Raw genomic sequence first — 26,424 nt, forward strand, 5'->3', positions numbered from 1 at the left:
TCACTGTCACACAGCCTGTCCAAGGCAAAGTGCTTTGCATTAGCAAAAGGTTTTGTCTTCAGCTTATTATTCCACCCTAAACACTGCAATCATTACCTATTTTAATACTGTGAAACCCAGTCAGCCTGAAACTACCCAAGTTAATAGCATCTTAAGAAACAAAGGGCTTCTAGATCTCCACAACAGCAAATTTTATTTAGCAGAGAATCTTGTCCTGCTCCTCTGTGGCACAACGTCAACACACAGTGATGCATACGCCTTTGCAGGCTCTTTTGCATCAGGAGGTGTTGCAACACCCCTTGGAAATAAGGAAATGGAAATATCCGTTTTCCTTTAACCCAAATTCTTCTTTGCTCTGGCAAATGTATGCTTTGTAATAAAGAAAAGTTACAGCACAGGTCACGGTGTTTTAAAGAATCATGTGCTGCAACCTTAAAATCATGACAGAAAGCAAGAAATCTGGGAACAAAACCATGTCTGTGTGCTGGACTCAAAATTCGTTGGGAGTTTATAGTGTTTACAAAATTAAAAAGCAACAGAGGAGAGGGAGAGAATTGTTTTTATACAAACGAGATTCAGGGGACTTTGGATCAACACTAAAGTCATGGGAAATATTTCCACTGATTTATTCAGAATAAATGCCTAATTACTCACGCAAGGTGAAAATTAACTATCCTAGAAGCACAACTCCCCGTGTAACAACTGGCGAAAGGCAGTGTGAGAAGAACATCGTGGTCTGGGGCTCGTTTCACACCTCAGCATGCTCAGAGATGAGCTGCAGAGGCAGCGAGGTGCACGTCGAGGTTGTGACACCCGTGGTCTCCTGTGCGGTGGCCGCAGTCACCAGTGTGGGGCTGGAAGAGCATCTGCTGGCTCCACCACAGCTCTGTTACAGGACTTCCACACATAGGAGTATCTCATGCTCTGTGGGGTTACACTCCCACCCACCAAAGTACCATCCATCTTTCTCCCACATATATTTATCCCAATTTTCCCTGAAGACCTCCTGAAAGGAACCACTGTGGAAACCTCGCCCCCTCCTCTGCACCTCACCCAGCAGCAGCAGAGGCAGCAAAAGAATAATACAGGGGAATATATAATAATAATAATAAATTATAAATATAAATAAACCAGAAGATACATAGTATTCTTTAGATCTTCTGCTTAGAGCAGGAGCAGAGTAACCTCCTTTCTGTCTCTCATGGCAGGCCTTGGAAAGGGAGAAAAAGCAAAATGTGCCTCAGCGGGAAGGATTTCTACAGCAGAAGCTGCTGTTTGCAAGGAGGCAACAGAGCCCGGTTTGGACTGCAAATGTAGTGACGAGCTTTGCCATATGCCAGAACTTGTGATGAAATGTAGCATATTTTTACAAGCAGAGCTGAAAGACAAAGGAGGAGGTTTCCACACTGGCAGGTGCAGCTGTAAATAAACAAGGATGAGGAGGCAGAAGGTGGGATGGAGAAGGATAACACAGGAAGTTTCAGAAAATGTGGAGGACAGCTGCTTCAGCCAGAGGCTTAGCACAAGAGGGCACTCAAAGTGCTCCCAACAGCCCTGCCAAGGATGGTTTTACATCCCGCACCATCCAAAAATGAAGCACAAACACCCCAGCCCAAAACCTTAATCATCCCCACAGACCCTGGATGTCACGCTCCACATCCTGAGCATCCTGCTCCATCCAGAACAAGCGCAGCAGGATACAACAAACATTTTCCTGGAATAACTTATCAACAGCTTCTAGACCAAAATGGAATTTTTGAACACTGAATAGATGTGATCAATAGATAAAACACAAAATATCAGGTACCTGTGAGACCTACATTTTTTCAAACTTGTTTCCATTGAGAGCAGTAATAAAGGCTGAATCTGTATGGTCAAAGTATACAGGTGGAAAAAAAAAAAATAAAACCAACTCACCTATTGGTAGGAAGTGCTCATTATAAGAACATTTCCCATAGCAAACTGGTATCAGAATGAGTAGGATTAATCACAAGGCTGGCTGTACTCATGCAGCATTGTGAAAGAGCATGAGGAGATCAAACAGATAGTGGATGGAATTGCGTGTTTTTAAAATGAAGATGAAAGCCTTCTCCAGCAACTGGGTGCAACCCAGAGCAGCTGCCAAACTGGCTGGCACTGCTGTCCAATGGGTGATTCCTTCCAGACCACCACCAAACACAGCCGCCTTCTCTAAACTCCTAAGCCAACTTCATTACTCTCTAAAACGCTCAAGAAGCAGTTATAGCAACAAACCATGCATTCACTACCACAGTAGCTACTGATGAAGGTAGGTGATAGTGCAGGTCACCCAGCAGATAGGGAAAGAGGACTGGCTTGTATCTTGAAGGTATGAACATCCCTGGCTAAAGCTCACAGCAGCTTTGCCTATCAGAAATCAAGATCTTGTAGATGAGCCGCTCTTTGAAGAAGAAAGAAAGAAAGAATTCTGCAGTAACTAAACCTACTTGTGAATATTCATCCAAACCCATTCTGAACTGATTTTCGTTCGCCCTTCTTCCTGTTTTGTCTTTATGATTATTCAGAAAAATAAGCTTTGTAGCAAGTATGTCAATGAAACAATAAATTTTCCGGTAACACTTTTTTAGTCCACAAGCACCAATATTCACACCTGATATCTGAGTGAGGATGTGACTATGGACATGTTCAGATCTTCTAGAGGCCATCAACAAGATTACAATTACAGCAAGAGATCACACACTTGCTTATACAGACTATTAAACTGGCTGTAGCAATTTAATATTGTCAAGGGACACACCAAGAGCAGAATGATGTGAAGATCTGACTCATGCAAGACTGTAGAACACACCCAGCCCTTGTTGATTAATCCTTTACCTTCTAATTACTTGTTGTACCTGATCTCAGAATGCCACCCAGCCTCTCCTCTGGCAGAGTTACCCCAGCTGGAATTTACCCAGAACACCAGTTAGTTCTGATATTTATGAGGACAGCTGAGAGGCTGCTTATAAATAATCACAAACTCGCTGTATGCTACATATAAGCAGTTTCCCATGCAACGTAATTTCTCACACCAGACAATGGATCTTACCCTGCACAAAATTCCAAAAGAAATTGCATCACAAGGCAGGATCTCATAACCGTCCTGCCAGCCAGCATCTGCCTGGTGCCCTGCACAGCCTCTCCCGCTTTACAGGCACCTTTGCACTATTTCCAAAATAGAAGCTATAAACCAATCTATAGCAAGTTCATCTAAAAAAAGTGGAGAGATAATCACCCAACCAAATGGTTGTCATACACACCCCACATAGGTGATTGCTTTATCCAATCAGCCCTATAATTAGATAAAAGGTTGTTCTCCAATTTGTCAGGTTGACTTTAACTGCAGTTTTGTCAGGAGATCGGTCTGTGACTTTCAACAGGACCACAAGAGAAGAGTAACACCTAATTAGGACAATAATCAAAGGTTTAGCCAGAGCATCACCTCTGCCTAGCATCCCAGCCTAGGGATGTTTCACAGGTATATTCTGCAAACTCAGACAAAACGAAACCTTGCACTTAGTCCAGAAGTTTTCTTTCCACTAAGTGACCAGCTAGGCAAGATCTGAAAAAATACACCCAGATATCTCACTATTGCAAAAAGAAAATTGCTCAGGACTGTTGTTTTGCTAGGTTTGCAGGAACATCCTCAGGTCTGCTCTGGTAACCAGACCTGCAGAGGACCCTGCAGTTAATTTCCTCCTGCACTTAAAATATACTTATCCAAAATAAAACTACATGAAAGAAAATGAAATTTCAGACTTGCTTGCGAGACAGAATATCTACCATATGTAGAAGACAGGTGCAGACTACGTAGTAGAGTTAATAAAAGCATCACCGTGGCAATTGGACATGACTTAGTAAATACTTGACATTCAAAGCTTGCATACAAATACCCAACGCACACGTTGACTATGACACAAACGCAGACAGCTAACAAATGAAGGTCTTTATTTTTAGAACATTCATCCCTTTCTGCCCTCAGAGTCGACTTAATCCCTAACAAGCGGCCTCACAGCCTGGTGGTTTACCTTCTAGGATGGATGAAGCCTGCACGTGCGAGTGAAATCACCAGCAGCAGACAAGGGGCAGGGACACTGCAGAAACCCCTGTGCCCACGGGCAGCAGCAATGCGGCTGTAACATGCAGCGACACGGTCCGTTTGCAAAATGGTGCTCCCTGGCAAGAAAGCAACTGCTATCAAAGTCATGGCATCACAGAATCACAGACTGGTTTGTGTTGGCGGGGCCCTTAAAGCCCATCTAACTCCAGCTCCTGCCCCGGGCAGGGCCACCTCCCCCCAGCCCAGGTTGCCCAGAGCCCCGTCCAGCCTGGCCTTGAGCCCTGCCAGGGACGGGGCACCCACAGCTGCTCTGGGCAGCCTGGGCCAAAATTTCTTCCTAATGTCTAACCTAAATCTACCTCTTTCAGCTTAAAGCCATTCCCCCTTGTCCTATCACTACACACCCTGGTAAAAAGCCCCTCTCCAGCTTTCCTGTCAGCTCCTTTAGGCACTGGAAGGCCACTACAGGGTCTCCCCAGAGCCTTCACTTCTCCCAGCTGAACAACCCCAACTCTCTCAGCCTGTACCCATAGGAGAGATGCTCCAGCCCACTGATCATCTTCACAGCAGTGTCACCTAAGCTCCTGCCCAAATTCAACATCCATGTGTTGTATCCAAGTCCTGTGGGCAAAGGCAAGCTGCAGGAGCTAGCAGAAGGCAATGGGATGGAAATGAGCCCGGACAGCCAAGCCTGCCCCGGTGTGCAATCCAGCCAGCCACTGACCCAAGCTGAAAAGAAACTTGCCTCTCGGCAAGTATTTCTGCAGCAGGGTGTAACAGAGCCTAAAGACTCATGAAATATTCAAAAACTGTAGTTTTGACTTTCTAAATGTTATTGTTAGCCTTTACGGCAGGTAAGTGATCTTATTCTGGCCTCAAGGGGGTAATTTGTGTATTTCCTGCAGGAATCCAACATTCAAATCCCCAGTAATAATTAACACAAATCCACAGATATAAAACAAGGAAGGGAGCAGAGCACTAACTCCCGCGGAGACAAGGAAACAAACTCCCTTCTTTTTATATCCTTTATACCAGTAACAACTGTGGTGTGATTTTTACCATGGCAAGCACAAAACTCAGAGAAGCCTGAGGTTCAAGCAGGTTTGGGGCAAGAGGCTGGCAACCCCAAGGAAGGTGACGGCTAGTACTTGTTTATCAGTGTTACTCATCTTTTATTGTATAGGCCTGTTTTTAAGGCATTGGGAGGCTTTTTGACTCCTTTGCTCAGGGTGGAAGGGCCTCCACAGCCCTGGGAGCACCCACAGCAGGGGCTGTGCTGGTAAATGTGAGGGATGAGGGACATGGGGATGCACATCTCAGGGCAGCCGAGCAAACCCAGGCACCACCACAGCTCCTGCAGAGAGGGGCGAACAGTGGGGGAGGGAGACCCCAAACCGGGCAGATCCGCACCTGCCTCGGGGCTCACCACGCACTGCTGGGAAGGGGGTTAGATGGGCTTTTTACATGCATTTATGTGACCACACGAAGTGTCTCCCTTTCAAACCCCGGCTGCTCCAGCTGGTCTAGTAGAAAAGTTAACTTTTTGTTTCCTGGTTTTTGCTCACTTTCTTTTTGTTCTTGTGTCATTGCTTTGCTTTGCATTTCTTCCAAGGTGCGAGCCAGCAGGCTTCTCCTGGGTCAGCTGAGTGGAGGAGACCCACAGGAGCAGGTAGCTCAGGGAGAAACAGCAGGTGAAAGGAAAGACCCTTCCCTCTCTCAGCAGCAACACATGACAGATCACAACACAGCCTCCTTTAGATTAAATCCTGTCCCACTCCTCACCAGAGTTATTAATCCTGAATTCAGTCAGGAGGCAGTTCTGCCCATCCTCCTCGGTGAGGTTCCTCCCTCTGGAAATACTAGCCCTTGAAACACCAGCAGGGCTTGGCAGGGCCCCTGTCTGGTCTTAAGGCAAACAAGACTTGATTATCAGCAAACCTGGCATTCACTGTAAGGCAAATCCTCCTCCATTTGATAAGATCGTGTGTGTGTGTGTCTGTGTGTCTGTGTGTGTCTGTGTGTGTGTGTGTGCATGCGTGCGTGCGTGCGTGCGTGCGTGTGTGTGTGTGTGTGTGTGAAAAGACAAGTGTGAAGCATTTGTATACACACTGAACCTTCATCTTGGAAAAATTGGCAAGTGCATCTAATGGGTGAATGGGCTGGGACACAAGCCCTGTGAGGAGTGGCTGGGGGAGCTGGGGGGGGTCAACCTGGACAAAAAGGGCTCAGGGGGGGCCTGGTCACTCTCTGCAGCTACCTGGAAGGAGCCTGTAGGCAGGTGGAGATCAGCCTCTTCTCCCAGATAACTAGCAACAGGACAAGGGGGAACAGCCTCAAGCTGTGCCAGGGGAGGTTTAGGAAAAATGTCTTCATTGCAAGGGTGGTCAGGCATGGGAACAGGCTGCCCAGGGACATGGTGGAGTCACCATCCCTGGAGGCGTTTAAAAGACATGTAGATGTGGTGCTGAGGGACACGGTTTAGTGGTGGGCTTGGCAGCGCTGGGTTAACAGTTGGACTCGATTATCTTAAAGTTCTTTTCCAGCATAAACAATTCTATGATTCTAATGCAACCATCAGTGGAACCCAGTGAATCAGGACAGTAACAGATCATCAGGATGATGATGAGACTGTGGGAAAGTTATTTGTAAACTCCCCTTCAAAAAATGCCCTAACAACAGTTAAAGCTGTTGCATGGAGCAAGCACTCTGATAACCGAGAATGTTTTTGCAAGTATTTGTATAGGATTGCTGTAAGTGATATCTACCTGCTGCTATATCAACTGCATAAACACTCTGACCATTTCATGTACTGTCCACTCAGCCACCAGGTATTTTACCAAGCTAAGCTACGTGCACAGACACAAGGCAAGCTTCCACAGTACTCCAGGACCGATGGGAGCTCTGCTTTGAGCTAGAAAGGGGTACAACTGTTTCTAAGTCTAAAACAAAGCCTCTGCATAAGTATTTTTTAAGATCAAAGATAAGCAAGCATCAGTTCTGCAGTCAACATCCATAAAAATAGCAGCAGAAGAAAGAGGCACTGTTCTCACTGTATGAGCTGGGAATGAAAGCGTCACATCCTTATTGCCCCTCTGCTGCCTGGGCAGCTTTGTTTGTGTAAGTGCCTTTTAAAGATATTAATTGAGGAAAGAGCATTTTTAAAGGACCATTAAAATGTGTTCAAATATTAAAAGAATAACTTAAATAACAGCAGTTACATCTGGCCCTTGAAACAGTTTGCATTCCTTTATGGCTGTCTGTGGTTCAGAAGACACCAGCCAGTGCCAGAACAGCAATACAGTGGCCCCACTGAGCTGGAGGTGACCCCAGCTCCCACAGCCACCCGCTCAGGGACGAGCCACCCCTCTCTGCAGGGAGGTCCCCACTGGGGGTGCAGCCATGACTCTGCATGCAGAGCCGTGGTGACAGTCACCTCTGGCAAGGTGAAGCCATGATCTAAACAAACTAGACTGCACAGCTGCAGAGAACGGGCAAACTTCACCTCACCTGCAGAGGCACATCTTTAAGAGGCAGCTTGTCGCACAGAAAACTACACAATTTACCAACACCACGTCTTTGTCTTACAGTTCCCACCTCATTGTAAAAAGCAGCTCTAATTGTGAGAACAACAAGCCAGCTCCAGCCTCTGGGCTCACTGCAGTACCTGCTGCCTTTGGAATGGGTGTGCGCGTGGCTGCTTCTGCAGCGTGAGCACAACCACAAGCCAAACAGACCACGGTGCCTACAGCCAAACAGCCTGTGGCCAAACCCTCAGAGTGCCCTTTCCCCCAGGCTAAACAACACTTCACCTGCCACATCCCTGTGCTGCCCCCGGCCATTTGCTCTTGCCTCTGTGGCATGGAGAGACACCGGCAAAATAAACTTATTTTTCAGCTGATGGCTCCCTCAGCCCAGCTCACCCCCCTGCCACAGAAGGGCATGTGCCCCCAAAGGGGCAGGCAGGGAGAGGGGCAGGGCTGGGTGGCTCTGTGCCACAGCTGAGGACAGGCACACGATGCTACAGCCATGAGTTCCCACACTCTTTGGGAATGGTCCTTCCTAACAGCACTTGAGTGACTTCAGGCAATCTTTGGCTGTTGGAGCTGCCTGCTGCCCAGCAAGGCAAGGGCCTGGCACTAGAGACAGCCCGGCTCCTACCCACGCTCGGACCACACTCGCAACACCCTCATTCTCACACCTAGGGGGCTGAAGTTAAGGATTTTTGCTCTGAAAGGCAACGGGAGTTTCTCTGTACCTCCTGCTGCATATATAAAACACAGCATGTCCCAATGCCCAGGTGTGGCTGGCTTGGGCAGTTTTTACAGGAAGGCTTTGTACAGCAGCTGCTTCCATGCTCCTTCAACAGCTCAGGGCAGAGCAGGACGACCAGCTGTTCCCAGCACTGCAGAAACTTGGATCTAGGCTGGCAGCGCATCCAAACAACGTGCCCGAGCCCACACAGCCATGCCTGCAGCCCCCATGCTCCCCTGAAAACTGCAGATGTTTCCCTGAGCCTGTCACACTGCTCTCGGAGCCAGCACACCCGGTACGAGCCATTCGATGTGTCCGTTTAAACGGGATGCTGCCTTGTGGCCACGTACCTGGCCAGGAATTTGCTCATTCTCCGTGAGCTGTTCATTATGCTGCAGTACAAGTGTGAGGGTTTAGGTGCAGACACTACACTGGCAAAGCCCATTTTGGAGAGGTCACCAGGAGCGATTCAGGCATCCCTCATGTCAAGCGGCGCTACCCCACTGGCCCCAAAGCTGAAGCCATAGCCCAGCAGCAAAAACCATAATCTTAAGTGAAGCAACACGAGACAAAACCCAACCCTTCTTAATGCCACTCACTTATCGCTTAATTAGTGTCACATAGTAACAATTTTGAAGGCTGAGAAATAGGATCAGCCTGTCAAGATTAGGTCTCTGCAACTGCTTTGCTTAGTGAATGAGATTGTACCTGGTATCCCACAGCCTGAGGGGAAAACAGTGAACGAAGCAGTTCTATTACTTTTATCTCTCATTTATATGGCAAAGTTCAGTTCTCCTGTTGCTCTCTGGTAGGGAGCAGGACACTAAATCATGGGGGGCTTTTTTGAGGGCAGAAAAGCAAGGAAATCTAAGCCTTGTGGTGAGCAGTGCCACGCAGTATTCACAGGATTTCAGATAAAGTCTTGTAAGCACTTGTCCACCGGTATCTCTCTTTTCCGGAAACACCTCATCTGAGGCATGGTCACCACGTCCCTCTCTACACGCTGGTTTCTCACAGCCACGCTGGACCAGGTCCTTCCCGCTCAGCCCCTCGGAGCTGGGGAGCCCCCAGGCACCTGCCAGCACCCCCGGGCACCCCTTGCACGCCCACCCTCCCCCAGCTACGTTCCAAACCGCGTTAGGAGCTTATCTGTTGCAAAGCACGGGTGGAACACAAAGCGTTTAGGGCGAGTGCACGGCGCTCCGGCGCCAGCTGTGCAGGGCAGGGCTGGCGGGGCCGGTGCCCGGCTCCCCGGAGCGCTCCCGCTCCTGCGGCGGGGACACCGAGCGCGTTACGCAAGTGCCCTCGGCAGATGCCGCCGCAGCCGCACCGCAGGGAAGCAGCACCCCGCCCCGCGGCCCGGCCGTGACAGCCCCTCACCCCCGCACGGCTCCGCACCGCCCGCCCGGGCGCAAGGGCCAGGGGCGCGCAGCTGCGGCTGCGGCAGCGGGGCGGGGCGGCGCGGAGCGGGGCGGCGGGGACCGGCCCCGGCGGGGCGCGGAGCGGAGCGGAGCGGGGCGGTAGGTATTTAAGCGGCGGGGCGGGCAGCGCTGGGCTGGGAGCGGCGGTACGCGGAGCCCGGCGGAGCGGGGGTGAGGGCCGTGGCCAGCCACCCCCTGCCGCGCTCGCCAAGGGCCCGCGGCGGCACCGGCACCGTCCCGGGGCTTCCCCAAATGCAGGCGCCGGTGACCTTGGCCGAGCGGAGCCGCGCACTCTGCGCTGCCATCGGCAGCTCGGTAAGAAGCGCTGGAGCAAAGGCCTCGGGGCTGGGGTGGCAGCAGGAAAGCCTCCGAGATCTGCTGTCTGCCTTCCTCAAGGTGCCTGGTGGTGCTACCTATGGCCTCCAGCAAGGTCTCTCTGGACTTGTTGCTGGAGATCTGCAGTCAGGTTTCCAGGTGTTGTTGCTCATACAGCTGTTGGGAAGGTGGTTTGCCTTAGCAGGGAGTCACTGGAAACAAGGCAAATGCCTAGAATTAAAAAGGTTGAAAGAGGTGGGGAGGGGTGGTGAAGGTGAAGGTGCTATTTGTACCGGTGTGGTGGCAATACTTGCTGTTTGCAGGTCTCTGCTCTTTGGGTTTCTTAGAGTTGCTGGTTGCTTCCAGTAATCCTGCAGTATGAAGCAGGTGCGAGAGTACCTCTCTGTTGTGTAAGCAGACTTGGGATACAACGGAGGAGAAATCCTGTAGTAAATGCTGCTGTTCTGCTTGATCAGCACATGTGGTACATTTTGGACTGTGTCTTTTAAAATGCTTTAGGAATTGGGATGTTTATCTTTTGTTTATGAATATCATGAGTACGGCACAAATAACTCTATCTTGAGAGCGATTCTGCAAGTCCATGGAGTGATTTCTAGATGGTGTGGTTTTGGCGGAGTAACATGGGGAAGCTCTGCACAGAGCATGTACGTTGTTTCAGCAGTAATAGGAGATGTGGTGAAAGGCTGCCTGGGGAGCAGCTCAGGGCCATGGGAATACTTGTTCCATCACCCCTGTGCCCAAAAAGTGTCCAGGACAAGTGATGCAGCGAACAGCAGCAAGACTTGGGTGCTCCAGCTGGCTGATAGGGAAAAGCAATCGTTGCTCTGCACTGTGTTCTGCCAATCCTGTTTTTGCTGAGCTTTTTATTTGTGCAGCAGTTGTGTACCGCAAGCCTGGCCGTTGCCCTGGTGTAGAGCCAAGTGAGTATTCTCCAAACCGGTGCCACAAAGGAGAGGAGCCCATGCAGCTGGGCTGTGATGTGACGCTTGGTCATGTCCCTGTGGAGGGGAACCCACCTTCCCCTGCTTAGCAGGAGCTCTGCTCCCACAGCTCCCACTGCCTCATGCGTGGGCGTATAGGCATGTATGAAGCACTTGAAGATGTCAGCAGGTCACTCCAGAGACCTCCTCCTTTCTCTTCACCCATGCCATCTGCTTTATTTAAAGACTACATACCCCCAGCTCCTACTGCTTTTCAGGAGAAATCAGCACAGCAGCATGTTGCAACTTTGAAAAGCTCTGTCTTGCCCTGCTGTCTGACAGGAGTATTTCTTGTTGTGTTCTCCCCCCAAAAAATGAAGGGCGGCTTGGCTCTCCCAAATTTCAGGGGTATCCTGCTATACCAAGATTTCTGCCTTCAAAGCTGTTGGCTCATAGGGATGAAGCGGCCTGTGAAGGAAGCTGTTCCTTATTGCATAGATGGGATTAAACCAGTTTCTGTGGAAAAAATGTGAATCTTCCTTTTTGCTTATCTGTTGCAGGTATCTCACTTTGGTTTTATGCTCCCCCTCCCCCCTTTAGAGCAATAACTGGCGTGATGCAATACTGCTTCCTTTCATTAGATCTCAAAGGAGATGCACTTGCACAAGAGTTTAGTACCTGTTTTTCACTAATAACTTGTCATAACTATGACAGTATTCACCTTCTTGTGGTACATATAACCCAAGACCAGCTACTATTTTCAGCTGCTTCAGAAATGACTCAGAGCAAACCAAAGGAGTCTGAACAAAACAAGAACTGCATTTGAAAGATCTTTTAGTAGAGCTCAAAAAATCCTAGCTATCTTATTTATAGAGTGATGTGTTTACACAACCTTCTGAACTTTAGAGTCTTTAAGTCCCCTTGAAGGATCTAGCTGATATCCCAAACCCAAAAAGTCTCACAGGAATGGAGGCTTGTCACCAAGAGCAAAGCCAAAACCGCTCTTAGATACCTCCTGGAACAGCCCTTCAAAAACTCTAAATTTTTAAGTATTTGCAACTTAAACCTGGTGCTGGTCTCTAGTCACAGATTTGAGGTCTTGTTTGGGAATCAGCTCTGTCCAAAACCATGTTAGTAAACTATGCTTACACTGGAAATACAGGGGAAGCTTGCTCTGAGATTTCAACCTGCCAATTCACATTTGTTCTCTGGCAGCACTTATCAACAACGGCCAGTTCTGTTCCACAGTGCAAGTCCTGTCACAGGGGGAGGACTTGGAGCCCAGAACATGCCCAGCCCAGAGAAAGCTGGAAAGGAAAGGGTCTGTGCATAAATTGTAAGAAGGTAGTTATGTAAGAAAATAACTGAGGAAATTTCAGAGGAGGGAAGAACAGAAAATTCTTTGAGAAATTAATTTGGCCTTGGAAGAAAATGGGACAGAGCTGCTCCAAGGGTGTTTTTGTTACAGAAGCTGCATCTTCTCCTTTCTCTGTGCCTGAATAGAGAAAAGCGAGTGCGCCAATATATTAGCCAGGCTTCAGAGTTAAGGGGGAGTTTATTTTTCTTAATATGGGTTTGGGTTTTTTTGCTTGGAGCAGCCTACAGTTTTTCAGGCAGCAGTTAAGGCATGAAATCAGTCTAACCATTAACTGCATTCAACTTGAATGGTTGGGAGCCTCTCTCCAAATCAGGTCCTTATGGATGCTATAGATCATCCTCTCCATTCTTGAGGGTAAATAGTTTATATACCACGCTTAAAATTACTGCCCATGTTGTTGCAGACCATCATAAGCTCGATCTGTGTATATAACTTAACTGAAGGAGCAAATGGTAATTCGGAAATCATCTGGGTGTTCTGCAGTCTGGGTGGAGAGTCTGACAAGAATCCATTTGCTCCAGTTACAGATTCAGCTAAACTATAGCACCAAACTAATGCTTGGCACTGCAGGATTACTGAAGAGCTGTTGAAGAAGCATGCACATAAGGACTAGGTTAGTGTTCAGAGCTGGCACTGTGAAAGTCTGGGTCAGGTTTTGTGCAGGTGTGGCATTGCCACTCCTGTAGAGCAACTCGATGAGTGTTTTGCTGCCTTGTTTGAAGCTGCGGAAGGTAAAAGGAAGTCTTTCTGCCAACAGCAAAAGGTATTTGCTAGACTCTTAGGTCTTGTAGGCACCATGTAACTGTTTGCACTTAAAAGAAACAAAATAGCACCTACATGCTACCACTTAGTTCGGCAGGAAAGAGGGTTAGCGTTTACAGATGAGGAAGCTGCTGGAGTTCATTCTTCTGAACAAGGTAAAGCAGAAATGTGGCTGAAAATGCCATTCCCTTTTCTGTCTTACCGCGTCCACTCCTCACATATTTTTCTACTCCTGGAAGATTTTTTTTGTCCAAAAAAAACCCCCACAGGCACAGTCAAACCATGTTCACCCACATGCAAAATGTCTGAGTCATGTTCAAGCAACAAAATTTTACCAGCTCTGAACTTCACTCTGGTGTTGCATGGATGGTGACAAGAACACATAAGAAAGAAGAATTCACGGTTCCTGTAGCACAGTGGCTGACAGTAATGTATGGGCGAGCATGCGATGAGGTGCTGATTCGGGAAGATGAATGCTGAGAAACCAGAGACAGCCTGATTGCTGCTGTACATTTTTACTCCAGAGTTAGTTATTTATTAAAATCTATATGTAAAGATGTTTACTGGTGCATACTTGTCCATAGTGGGAGCTATGCTGTGATTACTGCTGCTCTTCTCATTGACATTCTTTGTCTGGCATTACCTCCCTGTGAAAACAAGCTTTAGGGTACATTTAAACATCCGTGTGTTAAGTACTACAGTGACCTGAGGGTTCTGCTTGTCAGTAGGTAATAGGCAGCTTTCTAGGCTGAGCTGATGCTATATGGCCACAGGCCATGCTGCGCATGGGGAATCTGAGCAGCACAGATGCAATAGAGGAACAGACTGAGACGGTGTCCCTGGGAAATGCTGGTGTTCAGATTCTCTGCACAATTTTAACTGCTGCCTCATCTAAATTTCTTCCCAGTTACTGGTCCACAGGACCTGTATTTCATTCCTTATGCGCTATGCTTGGTGCTCACTGAATAAAACATATTAAAGCAAAGGCATGATGGACTGGGAATGTGAATCCCTTTGTCGTTCTCTTTGCACTTACAGAAATGTTTGTCCTTCTACATAAAATCAATGGGTTCATCCCAGAGTTATGTTAGCATTAAGAGGGACAAGACTGGTGCATTGGATCAATTTGGATAGTCTGAGTAACAGCAGAACAAACCCTTAACACAGTAAAGTTACAAATAAGTAATAACAACTACAGATAAATAACTTGCAGAAAGGAGAGATATTTCCATTCCCAGGGGGATGACTACCCATTCCTCTTCTAAGAGGTGAAATTACTTACATATCGGACAACTTGAAAATAATTATTGCACTTTCCCGCATCACACCTGCCATTTGGAGCCTGCATGTTGTAGGTGTTCTACATATGAGACCAAACACAAGCTGCAGGGGCTTGTGGCAGGATTTTATTTAAGCTCCAGCATGAGTGCAGTCCCTTAGGATTCTGCAACACCCACCAACTCTTGCTTCTGTGCTATCACAGCAATTATTTAGCAAATGGCCAATTAAATATTTGCATTTGGGGATGGACTTATTGTTTGCTTGGTTTTCCTTCCTACCTTGTTTAGAACACTTGGCCCTACTTTACATTCAAGGGGGCTATCTCCAGCTCCAGGGTTTGTTTTCCCCGCTCTAGATAAACTTATCTAGACCTGAATGTATGTTGGAAACACTTTTTCTCTGTATAAGTCAACTACACTCTCCTGCTGAGGGTGTAAGGTGTTTTTCAAGCATTCTTTGGAAACCAGTCTACCCCAGTTTCCCTACAAGACTGTTTCTTTCCACAGGAATTTCCCAGCAGATGCATTTTGCTAGATGCTGTCCAGAGCTGCAGAGTGTTAGTGTGAACAAAGTCCCCAAACCCCTGTTGCTCAAAACAGAAATGATTTAGTAAAGTACTTAACGCTGGAATCTTCAGGTTACAACTCCAATCACTAGCTTCAACGCTGGGAACTACAGTTATTAATAAATAAATTTTTGAGATTAGGCATGCTTTTAAATGAAACCTGGGATATTTTTTATGATGATTTATCTTTTTCAGCTGCCCTAATCAGAGACATGTCAACAAGCCAGAAAAATAGGTTGCCACTTGAAACAATAAAAGCTGCTTTACAGGTTTCTCTTCTTGATTTTTTTGCTTGGAGGTGAAATTGCTGAAAATAATTTGAATATTGCTTAATGGCTTTAGAAGCTGAATTGTATTAATTTTATTCATAGCTGGTTGTGACAGTCCCGTGGCCTCTAAACAGGAAGGCATTTCCACAACACAACTGAATACTTAAATTCAAATTTGTAGACAAATGAGTGCTAAGTTAAAATTGCATAATAGCAAATTATCTCCTGTGCTGGAATATTGAGAAATGATGAGCTAAGAACACAAGACCCTTTAAACTCAGAGCACCAACTGATTGCAGCACTAATGTAATAAAAATCAGTAATGCTTAAAAATGTAAGTAGACCCTCTCTAGGACAAGTCCTATTTAAAATACAGAAATTTTAGCCTCAAAAGTTTATCTCCTCATCTGCCATTCCCTTTAGTTATTGCTACAAGGTAATTGGCCTGGGTGGTAAAGCTGCCTGAGATCTCTGGAGCTTTGGGCTATTGCTTATGCTTAAAACTGGCCCTGAATTAATGCAAATGGGGTACCTTCAGGAGAGGTATCTATGTCACAGTAGCGCAGTGGATTCTTGTATCTCATTGACTCAGCAGCTGGTTTAAGATGGCTCTTTATTCTTTCCATCCTGTGTTTTCCTTTTATAAATTATGCATCTAGAATCGCATTATCCCAAGATACCCCTCACATTTGCTGCATTTCCAAGACAGTCCTGCTAACGGAGAAAGTCTCTGGGTAGGTTAAATGCAGTGGAAGTGTGTTTAGCGGTGAGGACAATGACTGTAATGTGACTGGTTTTCTTTTACTTATCTCAGCCTCTGTCATTCATTTGGAGACCGTGTATCCTCTGCATTAAGACTGCTTATGTCCTTGCTGGTAGTCCAGGGAGTCCCATTACCGGTGTGCCTGAGTGCTGGGGGACGGGGTTATCCCCCTGTGCCGTGAACTGGAAGAACTGAAAAAGCACAGGCTGGCTGCTAGGACTTGGCTACCGAGCTGAATAGAAATGCAATCCCCAGGCTAGAGAAAGTGTAACAAGGTCTTTGGAATAAGTCAGAAGGTCTGCTCCTTATTTTAATTACTTCATACTTTATTCATGCTTCCCTCCAAGACAGCAACGTCTAATAAGTGATAGTGGTGAGTCTGCAGCCTGGTAGACTGGTCTAATATCAGTAAAATATCAGCCTGGGGAATTTTTTTCCTGTTGTTGGCTGTTCCTTATATCAGCTCTGTATTGAGATATACGAGTGGATGGGCCGCTGTGGGCAGAAAGCTCCATTAGCCTGGGATCTCTCCCCTCAAAACCACTGCAGCACCGCTCTGATAACCTTATAGCCTTAAACATCCACAGCAAGTGCTCCAGCCTTGCAGTTTCTCTGCATGGTGGTCAGGCTTAACAGATATTTACCCTAGAAAGGTATGAGTTTAACTAGCACAGGTATAACCCCAGTGTAAATACCATAATCCTAGATAGTATGAGAGGGCCCTTATCGTTTTCCTTTCAATTGTATAGGAAAGGGCTTAACCTCTTCATTGAAAAATGCTGTTCTTTTTGCAGAAAGTATAAATAGAGACACTTTTGGCTCCCAGTGAGTCACAGTTTGCCAGCTGTGCCATTTTTATTACAGGCTTTGCAATATTTACAAGGCTTTAAGGCCTCTCTTGAGTCCTGCCTTAAAACAAATCTTCTGAAAGGAATCATCTTCCATTCATACCAGGACAGAAACCAATGGTGGCCTTCCTCACCAGCCTGTACCCTTGCAAGTGAAGCTGTTCACAGCAAAGACAGTCACTGTTAAGTTTAAAATGGAAGTGATCTGCCCCGCAAAAGCATTGTAGGTGGCCTCTTGGTCTAGGAGATACAGGGAAGATGGAAGCGAAGGGAACGGACTGCTTTGGGAGAAGGAGGGGAAAAAAGATATATTGGGGGAAGGTACTGACGGTTGGAGGACACAGAAGAGGGGCTGGTAGAAAGTAAAGGCTGGGTGGGCGATGGGGCAAGTACATCAAAATCTGCATAAAATCTGCTAACACAAACAAGCCTCCCTCCCTTTTTTAATGCACAGTGTTTACAGTTTCACTGTGCTTGTTGCCAGCAAAGAGGTTGCATTCATGGGGGTGTTGAGAGCTGAGCTGCAAGAGGGGAACAGATGCAAGATCTGGATAGGAAGCTGAGGGACAGGAGGAGAAACACTGGGAGAGAGGCCAGCACATGGAGGAAGGAAGGGAAACAAAGATAGTCAGCTCCCTTATCAACAATGTTGGACACTCGGGGTGCCAATTCAATCAAAAGTCTGCCACACTTAGAGTAAGCCTGCAGTTGTTGCCTTCCCAAAGAAGAAGGGGCAAAAATCTATCTTACAGCACCTCCAGCAGGCGAGGTGTAAGCTAGTCTGGCAGGATGCTCCATTTGCAAGGTAACGGGGGAATGCTGAGCTGGCCATACCGGTGATCTAAAGGAAGCAAGATGGAGAAATATGGTCTGTCAAGGTGTGTGCACTTAACAGTGCATCCACTGGACAAAATTTTTACACATCAGTAACCAAAGTAAAGCTGTTACAAAACAAACCAGGGATCCTTTTTATTGGCAATTTGTCTTCCCTTCAGAAAATGCCCACATACCACCAGAATATACTGTACAGACTCCAGAGGCAGTAAACCACTGAATATTGTAATATATTTGGCCTGTATCAGTGGCCCATCGTTATTTTAATCACACACTGCAAATTCTCCAGTGCTACCTTAGTATTTGTTGCCTTGAGGGACAGAAAATTTCTCTTGCCCAAAACTCACTCCAAACACAACACCGGAGGGATGTGACGTGTCCAAGCATCTCTGTTCCAGGCATTTTAGGCAACAGAAGTGTAGAACGAAATAATACATTGGAAGGTTTTCCAACAGGACTGAAGTCTGCTGTGTTCCCTTTTACTGTGAGCTGACCTGGTGAGCTTGTGTGACCTTAAACTCAATCCCCAAAATAAAGGAGTCTCTCTACAGAGCCTCATGAAGTTGCTTATCATTCTGTCTCTGTGTTTTCTCTTAGATGTTTTTAGCCTGAATTTAAAGATGATGTAAAATACTGAAAAGCAATTTTAACAAAAAACAGTGGAAGGAAAACCCCATTTCCTAGTTAATACTTGCTCAGCTGTTCTTCTTTCTGCATGGAGAAGGGAACAATGAATGCACAAAGGTATTACCTAAGAGAAAAACCTTTCCTAGACTTGTAACTGGCATTAAATACTCTTTTAATCAGTAATGTATCTTATTTCTTTGGAATGAGTGGCAAAAACTTCTGCTATTTGAGATTACTTTTTTCCCTCCCTTTCATAGCTTGTCTTTTCTTTATTCCCAACAATTGCAGAATAAGAATGAATACCAGAAGCAGAGTTTTTACAGAGCAGTTCTTTTAATCTCATCTTTATTTCAGAGCATATGAGTCTGCCATCCACCTTTGTGGAAGCTGGCCCCAAACCTTCCCTTTTAAATGTGTGTCTCCCTTACTTCCACATGTACCCTGTGCCTTTGTAAGCTAATGCAGTTTTAATTCCTACTGCAAAATGAATAGCAAAACACACTCATAATCAGAACGCAGGACGTGAAAGTGCCTAACTGATACTGCTTCAATAACTGCAAGCAGCAGGCACTAGCGATAAGCATTGTTTTCCGCTGCTCCATGGCAGCAGAGGCTGGTGATGGCACTGATGCATTATTTCTATTTGAACTTTATTTTATGTAACAATTACACATATTATCAAATTTGAAATTATGGTCATTGCATCATTGTTTAGTTCCATGACTTCCTTCCCACTGCAGCTGTAATCCAGACTTCTCTATCATTACAGGTCATCTTCTCAAAACCACTGAAAGCTGAAGATGGATATTAAGCATGTGAAGGACTATATCTATTGGCTGTACTACCAGTACCTACTGATCACCTGCAGCTACGTCCTGGAGCCCTGGGAGCGATCCATGTTCCACACCATCACTGTGACTGTTTTTGCTATGGTGGTGTACACGGCTTATGTCTTCGTCCCCATCCATGTCTGCCTGGCTTTTGAGTTCTTCTCCCAGATATTTGGAGAGCAGCCTGAAAGCACGGTTTCCATCGTGAACTGAATTTGCCAGAGTAGGGAACAGCAGCTTTTGCAACTTGTGAGATGCAGTGTCTTCTTCACTTACATGTATTAATTCTGAGGCATTTTTGCAGCTGTGAAAATACCATTTTCTCTTACAAAATAAGCCTGCTTAATTCCTGTAACTGAAAAGCAGAATAATGCACTGACTACTAGCTGCACAGTTCCCATTAAAAGAAACACAGGCCAGCTTTTGCTGTGAGAAAATGAAAAACATCACTTGGAATGCCACGTTTACCTAATATTCAACCGGCTCCCACTTTCAGCACCCTAATTTAATCACACTGGCACATATAAAACAGCAAAGACCGTTTATGATGGCTGTGAGGAGCGGTACTATCCTCATTATGCACTAAGAAGTTCTGCCAACAGAATTCAGTGGCAAAACATACCACGCCTTCTTTGACCCAGGTTAGAGAATATAAAGACATGAATATAATACAGCATGATTTGAGTATTAATATCTGGCTGGCTATTGACTTCTGTTATTTAATGGATGGCAGAGGAAATGAGAAGCAAAAGTAATAAGAGTATGAACTTGAATCCAACTTTTTGCATCAAAGTTGCTTCATCTGAGTTTAGATAGTCTAAGATAGTAAAAACATACTATAGGTAATCTTGCAGTTTACTGAAAATGACAGAAAGACACAGAACTGGCTCTGTTTCAGTGCACTTCTGCCTTCTCTGATCAAAAACCGAGACATCTTTTCTTTCTGCTCATATCCACCAAGGCAAGCAAAGTGCATGTCTGCACCAGAGGAAGACAATGCAGAAAACAGCTGAAGTAATATTTTCATAACTGCAGGGAAGTCTGAGTGCTTAAAGAGATCTCCTTTATAAAGAAGAAATTAGATTTATTATAATTGCCTGTAGGGAGTTTCTTGAACAATGGAAGTTTTGTTTGGTTTTCACTCTACACCTAAATCAAATGTGAATGCCAAATCATAAGCTATAGCTATACAGTGCATGTATCTAACAGCTGATGCTACTGTTATTAGAAGTGAGAGGTGCAAAATGTAAATAGCTTTCAAATTATGTTTGCACAGTTATAGGATTATAAAAACCCAACTCATAACTTCTTTACCAAGCTGCAGTGGGGTCCTGCATGCTTAAAAGAACACTGTTTGGAAACTGAGACATGTTTTGACGGTTGAACAGATCTGAACATGTGTATGCAGTTTTTTCAGAGAAAAATAAAATTTTATTCATCAGAAATAACATTTCAGTGCATGACTCTGCTCTTCCTGTGTTTTCTATTTGTTCATAAATACCCAGGATGTGTGTGGGCCAGGCTGACACCATGGCAGACAGGCTATTTTGTTGCAAATGTTTCAGGGTAACATTTCATACCCCCTTAAATAAACCCCTGTGTGGACTGCCATGGTCATCCTCCAGCCCAAGACCTCTCCTCCCTCTGGTGGTGGGGGGGGAAGAAAAGAAAAATACTAGAAAGTTCATCACAGATCCTGCTCTGCGGACCTGCTCAGGAGGTACTGAAGGCAACTCTTAGGGATGCACAGGTCTCCTGCTTGTCAGAGGCCATGTTCATCATATCCCACTTCCTAGCTGTGTTCAGGTTCTGGCTCACACCTGAGGCATTTGTTCATATTGCCAATACAAGCAGATCATGGATGCGCCCGAATTCTCTTGCAGACAGCCACTGATGTGCTTCAAATTATGGCAATGAATACCTGTGTATGCTGGTGGCACAACAATTGAGTCGTTTAGGCTCATACAGGAGCCAAAGGCTTAGCTGTTGTATCAGTTTAATCACAGCTGCTAACCTGCAAATATGAGGTACCAAGCTGTAATCACACTTATAGTAATAAAGCACTGGAGGAGACAAAAAACATTGAGTACCTGTGCAAATTTCTGTGATTGCTTTCATAGAATAAAAGTAACAGCCCAAATGTGGGAGGTGAAAAAGTTGAAATATTTACTTAGGAAGTTGCTGCTTGACCCAAAAATACTTCCCAATATCCTATCCTCAAAAGATTCTACTAGATAATGTCACGATGTAAATCTCCCCATCAATCCTGTTTCCAACATCATCTTCTTTTTTTAATTTCTCAGAAAGGTCATTTGTTCCCAATGGCACCAAACACAACTGACCTGCTTTTTGGAGTATGAGAGAAAACACTTCCTTACAGGTATGCAAAGGCTGGGTCTCATATCTCAAGAAGCACACACCCCGATACAATGTTGCTATTTAAACATTTAACTGAAAGCAAACAGAACAAGCAAACAGCTTTGTTCAGGAAGAGGGAATTTCCACTGACCTCTCATGGTGGGATTCTTGCAAAGCACTTCTCTTCCTTATTCCGGTTATCTGTGTTTAGCTGTGCAGGAGGTGCTCGAAAGAGGGAGGAAAAGAGCAGCAGTTTCTCTTTGGGAGGGTCCCAGCAGACTTACTTAAGTGAAAACACTTTTTTTGTATGCGTTCTTCAGCTTCCTTACTGAATTCTAAAGTTTTTGGGCAAGAAGTATTCACCAGGAAGGAAAGAGACAGCTGAAAACAACCTCTCTCTGCTAAAAAGCCTTTTGAGATTTTCCCAACCCTTTTCACTTCTCCTTTCTACTAGAAAAGCTCAAATAACTCTAGCTACTTAATATTCAAAATTAGTGGGTTCCAGCAGGGGATTTCAAAGCATTTTTGGCACACAGCAGTGAACAGAAACATTTTTCCCCTGCTGAAAGACAGAGGAGGTGGGATACTACTTCCGACAGCTTGAGACCACACCACAGCATAGGAAAGAAACTCTGCTCCAGTTCCGAAAACATTTTCCTTGTAGGTGAAGCCGTTCATACACGATGGAAAGAGGTTTTCATCTGATTACATCTGCACACCAACACGGGAGCACCATTTGCTGTAACAGCCACAAGCTGCAGGAGGAGGGTGGCATTTCGGAGGGCTGCCAGTAACTCCAGCAGACGGCTCGGTACGTACAGCATATGGGCACCAACTCCATCGTGAAGGGTGTAGTGTTGGGCTCTTTATAAAACACCTTGGCAGGGCACACTCTTCTCCTGCTTCATTATTACTCCATGTTAATTTTAGTTAATTGCTCCATTATTACCCTATGCTAATTGCAGTTCAGGCTGAGCACAGCAGCTGGAAGTTTTTTACACCAAAGAAAGCAAATGAAAGGACTATGTTAAGAGTAAACAGGACCAATAATCCAACAGTGATAAATGAAACGAAAGCAGAAAGGGAGATGAACCAGTTCCAGTTGCATCCACCCTGAAAGTACAAATGCATCATTAAATTAAACGCCAAGAAATCTTTGGGCTCAGCTGGCCAGCACCACACCTCCCTTGTTCAAAATTCATTTTCTTAATTTCATTTAATCAAAGCTAGCATTTATCCTGCTGTAAAGGTTTCCTGGCCAATTTCATGGATCACCTCCCAAATCCATTACTGAGGGCAACTACACACACACACGCCCAGACCATGAACCTCTAGAAGACTCCCCCTGAAGCCCCTCCAGGCAGCCTTTACCCAAGACTATTAAAAAAAAGCTTCCCAGGGACCTTTTCCTGAGTGGTGGTCTTGCACAGGAAACAGGGATCAGCATTGCCACCAGTGACTCTGCACATCTAACAGGCTTACTTCTAAGTTATTTTCATGCACACCTTTTATCACATGAACTAAAACGCAAAGCTTCCAAGAGGGTAGCAGCAGTTTATAGCTCAGAGGATCATCAGTGGGATACAGACATCTCCAATGATCAGCTGCCAACTAAACTCTGCTTATGTGAGCAGTGACTAAATGTGGTGCTAACTTATTTGAAGAGTGATATTCCCAGTCCTTTTCATACCCCCAGAACACCTTACAGTGGCTCCTGCCTGACTGCTTACTCAACAGAAGAACAAGAAAGCTCTATTTCCATCCTTTCTTTTGATCTTTCTAGAAAAGACTGGCAAAACAGTCCCAGGCAGCTGGCAGGGATGCACTGCCATTGCTTTTCCCACACATCTTCACGGCACCTGGGTTCAAACCAGTCACTTGTAGAGACAGGCCATCATCTGAGTGTCTGACTTCATCTACATGGAATTCCCTGAAAAATGAGACATTGAGTTTATGAAGTTTTGAAATCTCAAGGATTTTTAAGTACAGTGGTGTTTTCCTGAAGTTTTATTATTGCTGTTATTTGGCCATAATTTAAGATTCTTACATTGGATGCAAATTCAGCAAAAAAAAATTACTGTTCTTTTCACTTACAATGATTCATACACAGTTATGGTTAAAGGTAAAAAGGCCCTAAAGGTTTTATCAAGTGAAAAATGTTATTAATGTATTTAAAATAATCATTTTTATAAAGGCTCCGTTTTAGATAAACCTTCCAAAAGAGCAAACAGCAATAATCAAGAGCATGCAAAAACTAAGGTGTGAGAAATGTGCCTCCACAGAGGTACCTCTTAGAAACTTGCCTACAACTAAAATTGGTATGTAAAGGGAAATCACTCCAATCTCCACGGCAGGAAGTTTCTGCTGCAAAGGACAGATGTTGTCCTGATATTGTACGCGCAGGATTAGCCCTGCCCAGCAAGCACACAGCACATACCAAGGAGGACTGTGAATACGATGCATTGTGTCTGCCTCCCTTCACCTCTTACCAAGGCAATGCTCCGTTTCTAGAATTTAATTTCCCTAATTACTAGGAAAAAAATAACCCAACTATTTAAGCCACTGTAAAAGAAGTACAGTAGGGTGTAGTAACAACCAGCAGAACCATACAAACTGCAAATCACACTCACACAGCCCTGGAATGTGTGTGCCGGAATTGGGACAATTCTCGCAGATGGATTACTGCACTCTGGGGCAGAGATGTGGACAAGTGGCAGTGTGCCAGGATGAGCATTTGAATATTAAAGCAGAAAAGGCTAATTTCCAAATTAAATATTACTGAACTTGTCGTAATTTTCTCATAATCACACAAAAACGATCAATGTTGCATCAAAAGAAGCGCTGTCCTCTCACAGTGCACGAGTCAACCCATACCCAAGTCATTTTAATTATTCACTCCTGAAATACCAGACCACAGCTATATCATCAGCAAGTTATCTTACCACAAACTGCTTCTTGCATGGAGCCCATTTCTCTCTGGTAACTCCAGAAGTCTTCCTAGCCAAGATAAGGCAACAATTCATTTATCTGGACTCCCTTTGTGCATCTAGGTATTGACAACAGCAGAGTTCAGTGATAAACCATGACAAAGATAACCACCCCCTTCTGGAGTATTGGTTACCTTCTTGAGAGACAAGAAAGCATGTGGCAGGGGGGTTACAGGACAGCAGGAGACATCAGCTTCTTGTGTCTCCCTGCCCCATGGCCCCGCCAGCAGCTTGTCAGTCCCCCCGAGAGCTGTGGCCGCACCTAGCTCGCCCTCCTGGGAAAGTGACTTTTGCTGCTGTTGCTGTCCCAGATGGGATTAAAGGTTGTCCGAGCAGTGTGTGACCGTTGTTTCACACCCCTCCTGCTTTGAAGAAGTTTCTGCTGCTGACATTAATCCCCAGAGGAGGAGGAAAACATAGTCCCATCTATTCCCTGAGATCAGCATATGGCACACCGCATGAAAAAGGGTGCGCCCCTCCATCCTACCGCCCCATGGCATTCCCACACCCCCTCCTACACTTCTCAAACCAGGTGGGCTCCTCATTATTTCCAGAAGGATAGTGGGATGTTCTGTCAGACAAAGTAGATACAAAATCACAATTAAAAACCAAACCTATCTCTTTTGCCTGCTAAATTACTTGGTGCTTCTTAGCTTGCACTAAGCTCTCCAGCTGCCTGGAGAACTTTCCAGCACAAACCTTGAAGTACCTTATTCTGATCGTATCAGTACTTCCCTCCAAGCCAAGCCTGATCAGAAACTCAAAAAACGGGTCAGCCGGAAAGCCAGACTCTTTCTAAAAAGTGCAGATCACCAGCTCCTACAGCCACAGCAAACGTCACCCAACATGCAGCCCTGCTGCAAACTTGTTGCAGTCAAAGGAATAAAGGGAGCTGAAATTGCCAACATGTTGTGGTAAAATAAACCACCTTAAATCTCAGGAAACTGAAAATTCAGCGTACTATCAGTGTCTGTCAGCTCACAAAGGATGTCAGATGCCTGTACCATTCCTGAGGTCCTCCAAAGGCTAGATCCAAGTGCACAGCAACAGCACAGAGCTTGTCCCACAACTCCAGCAGCGAGAGCTGAAATGAAAACCCTCTCCTTACAGGAAGGAAGCCTGAACTAAGTAAAGACACTTTGGTCCAAAACATGATCAATTTTGTCCTTAATTTCTTTATTCCTTAAAGTAAGCAATATTTGGCCTGAAATTGAGGAGTCCAAGTTATGAAAAGATCCGCAGACAACTTATATGGAAACTCCCTACCTGCAAGGCTATGATTCACAGGCGGAGGCAGGCATTAACTCTTGAGAGTTCATACTTCTCATCATTGGTGTCTGCTCCACCCTTATTTCAGAGGCTGCTTTCAGCAGTTGCTACATCAGGACAGCTAAGAGCTGATAAACTCTGCTGATTCTAGTGTTTCAGCACAGTCAGCTCCAAAGTGGGGCTGTCCTGGAGCTGTTACCAGGATAACTGAGGTCTCCTTTAGAGTAAGAGCTAGAAATAGGCTGTAGAAATTGTTTCATGTGGCCCAATATAAGCTATAGCCCCCCTCAATTGCCAAGATACATCAGTCTATGTTTAAAAGTGAAACTAAAAAAAGATGCATGCATACCTTTGTATCAAAATATGTATCCTACTGCTAAGACATGCTCAGGGAAGAGAAAAAAAACGCCAAGAACCAGGACAAAGAGGAGAGTGGAAATATCTGTGTGGAGGAGGATAGGGTAAATCTGGCAAGTCTGTATGAAAAAAAATCAGATTCTGCTTTGCTTACAATGACTGAGCGAAGAGGGAGAAGGAGAGGAAACGAAGGTAAATTGTGGCAGCGTTAGGAATAGACATATTGTCAGCTCCTATCTTTGCTTCATAATCATGGAGTAGATCAGAAATATTTCATTGTTTAAAGGTCA

At 45.4% G+C, this 26,424-nt stretch overlaps 1 protein-coding gene across 4 annotated transcripts; it reads left to right on the forward strand.

Moving 5' to 3' along the window:
• Positions 1–9,520: 9,520 nt before the first annotated feature.
• On the forward strand, positions 9,521–20,630 carry SPTSSB (serine palmitoyltransferase small subunit B). 4 transcript variants are annotated; one of them, XM_037407619.1, is made up of 3 exons: positions 9,521–9,849; positions 9,892–9,896; positions 19,103–20,630. In XM_037407619.1, the coding sequence occupies exon 3, from the start codon at positions 19,134–19,136 to the stop codon at positions 19,374–19,376; it is 243 nt and encodes an 80-aa protein (XP_037263516.1). In that variant the 5' UTR covers positions 9,521–9,849; positions 9,892–9,896; positions 19,103–19,133; the 3' UTR covers positions 19,377–20,630. The 4 variants fall into 4 exon arrangements, with proteins under 4 accessions (XP_037263516.1, XP_037263515.1, XP_037263517.1 ...); XM_037407618.1 differs by lacking the exon at positions 9,892–9,896 and having other exon boundaries at positions 9,522–9,849; positions 19,103–20,629; XM_037407620.1 differs by lacking the exons at positions 9,521–9,849; positions 9,892–9,896 and adding an exon at positions 9,901–9,921.
• Positions 20,631–26,424: the final 5,794 nt, after the last annotated feature.

This window comes from Falco rusticolus, chromosome 13, assembly GCF_015220075.1.
Source record: "Falco rusticolus isolate bFalRus1 chromosome 13, bFalRus1.pri, whole genome shotgun sequence".
NCBI classification, from domain to species: domain Eukaryota; kingdom Metazoa; phylum Chordata; class Aves; order Falconiformes; family Falconidae; genus Falco; species Falco rusticolus.

What these genes read in the sequence shown, in the direction of transcription:
- SPTSSB (XM_037407619.1), top strand. Translation starts at nt 19,134, where the DNA reads ATGGATATTAAGCATGTGAAGGACTATATCTATTGGCTGTACTACCAG.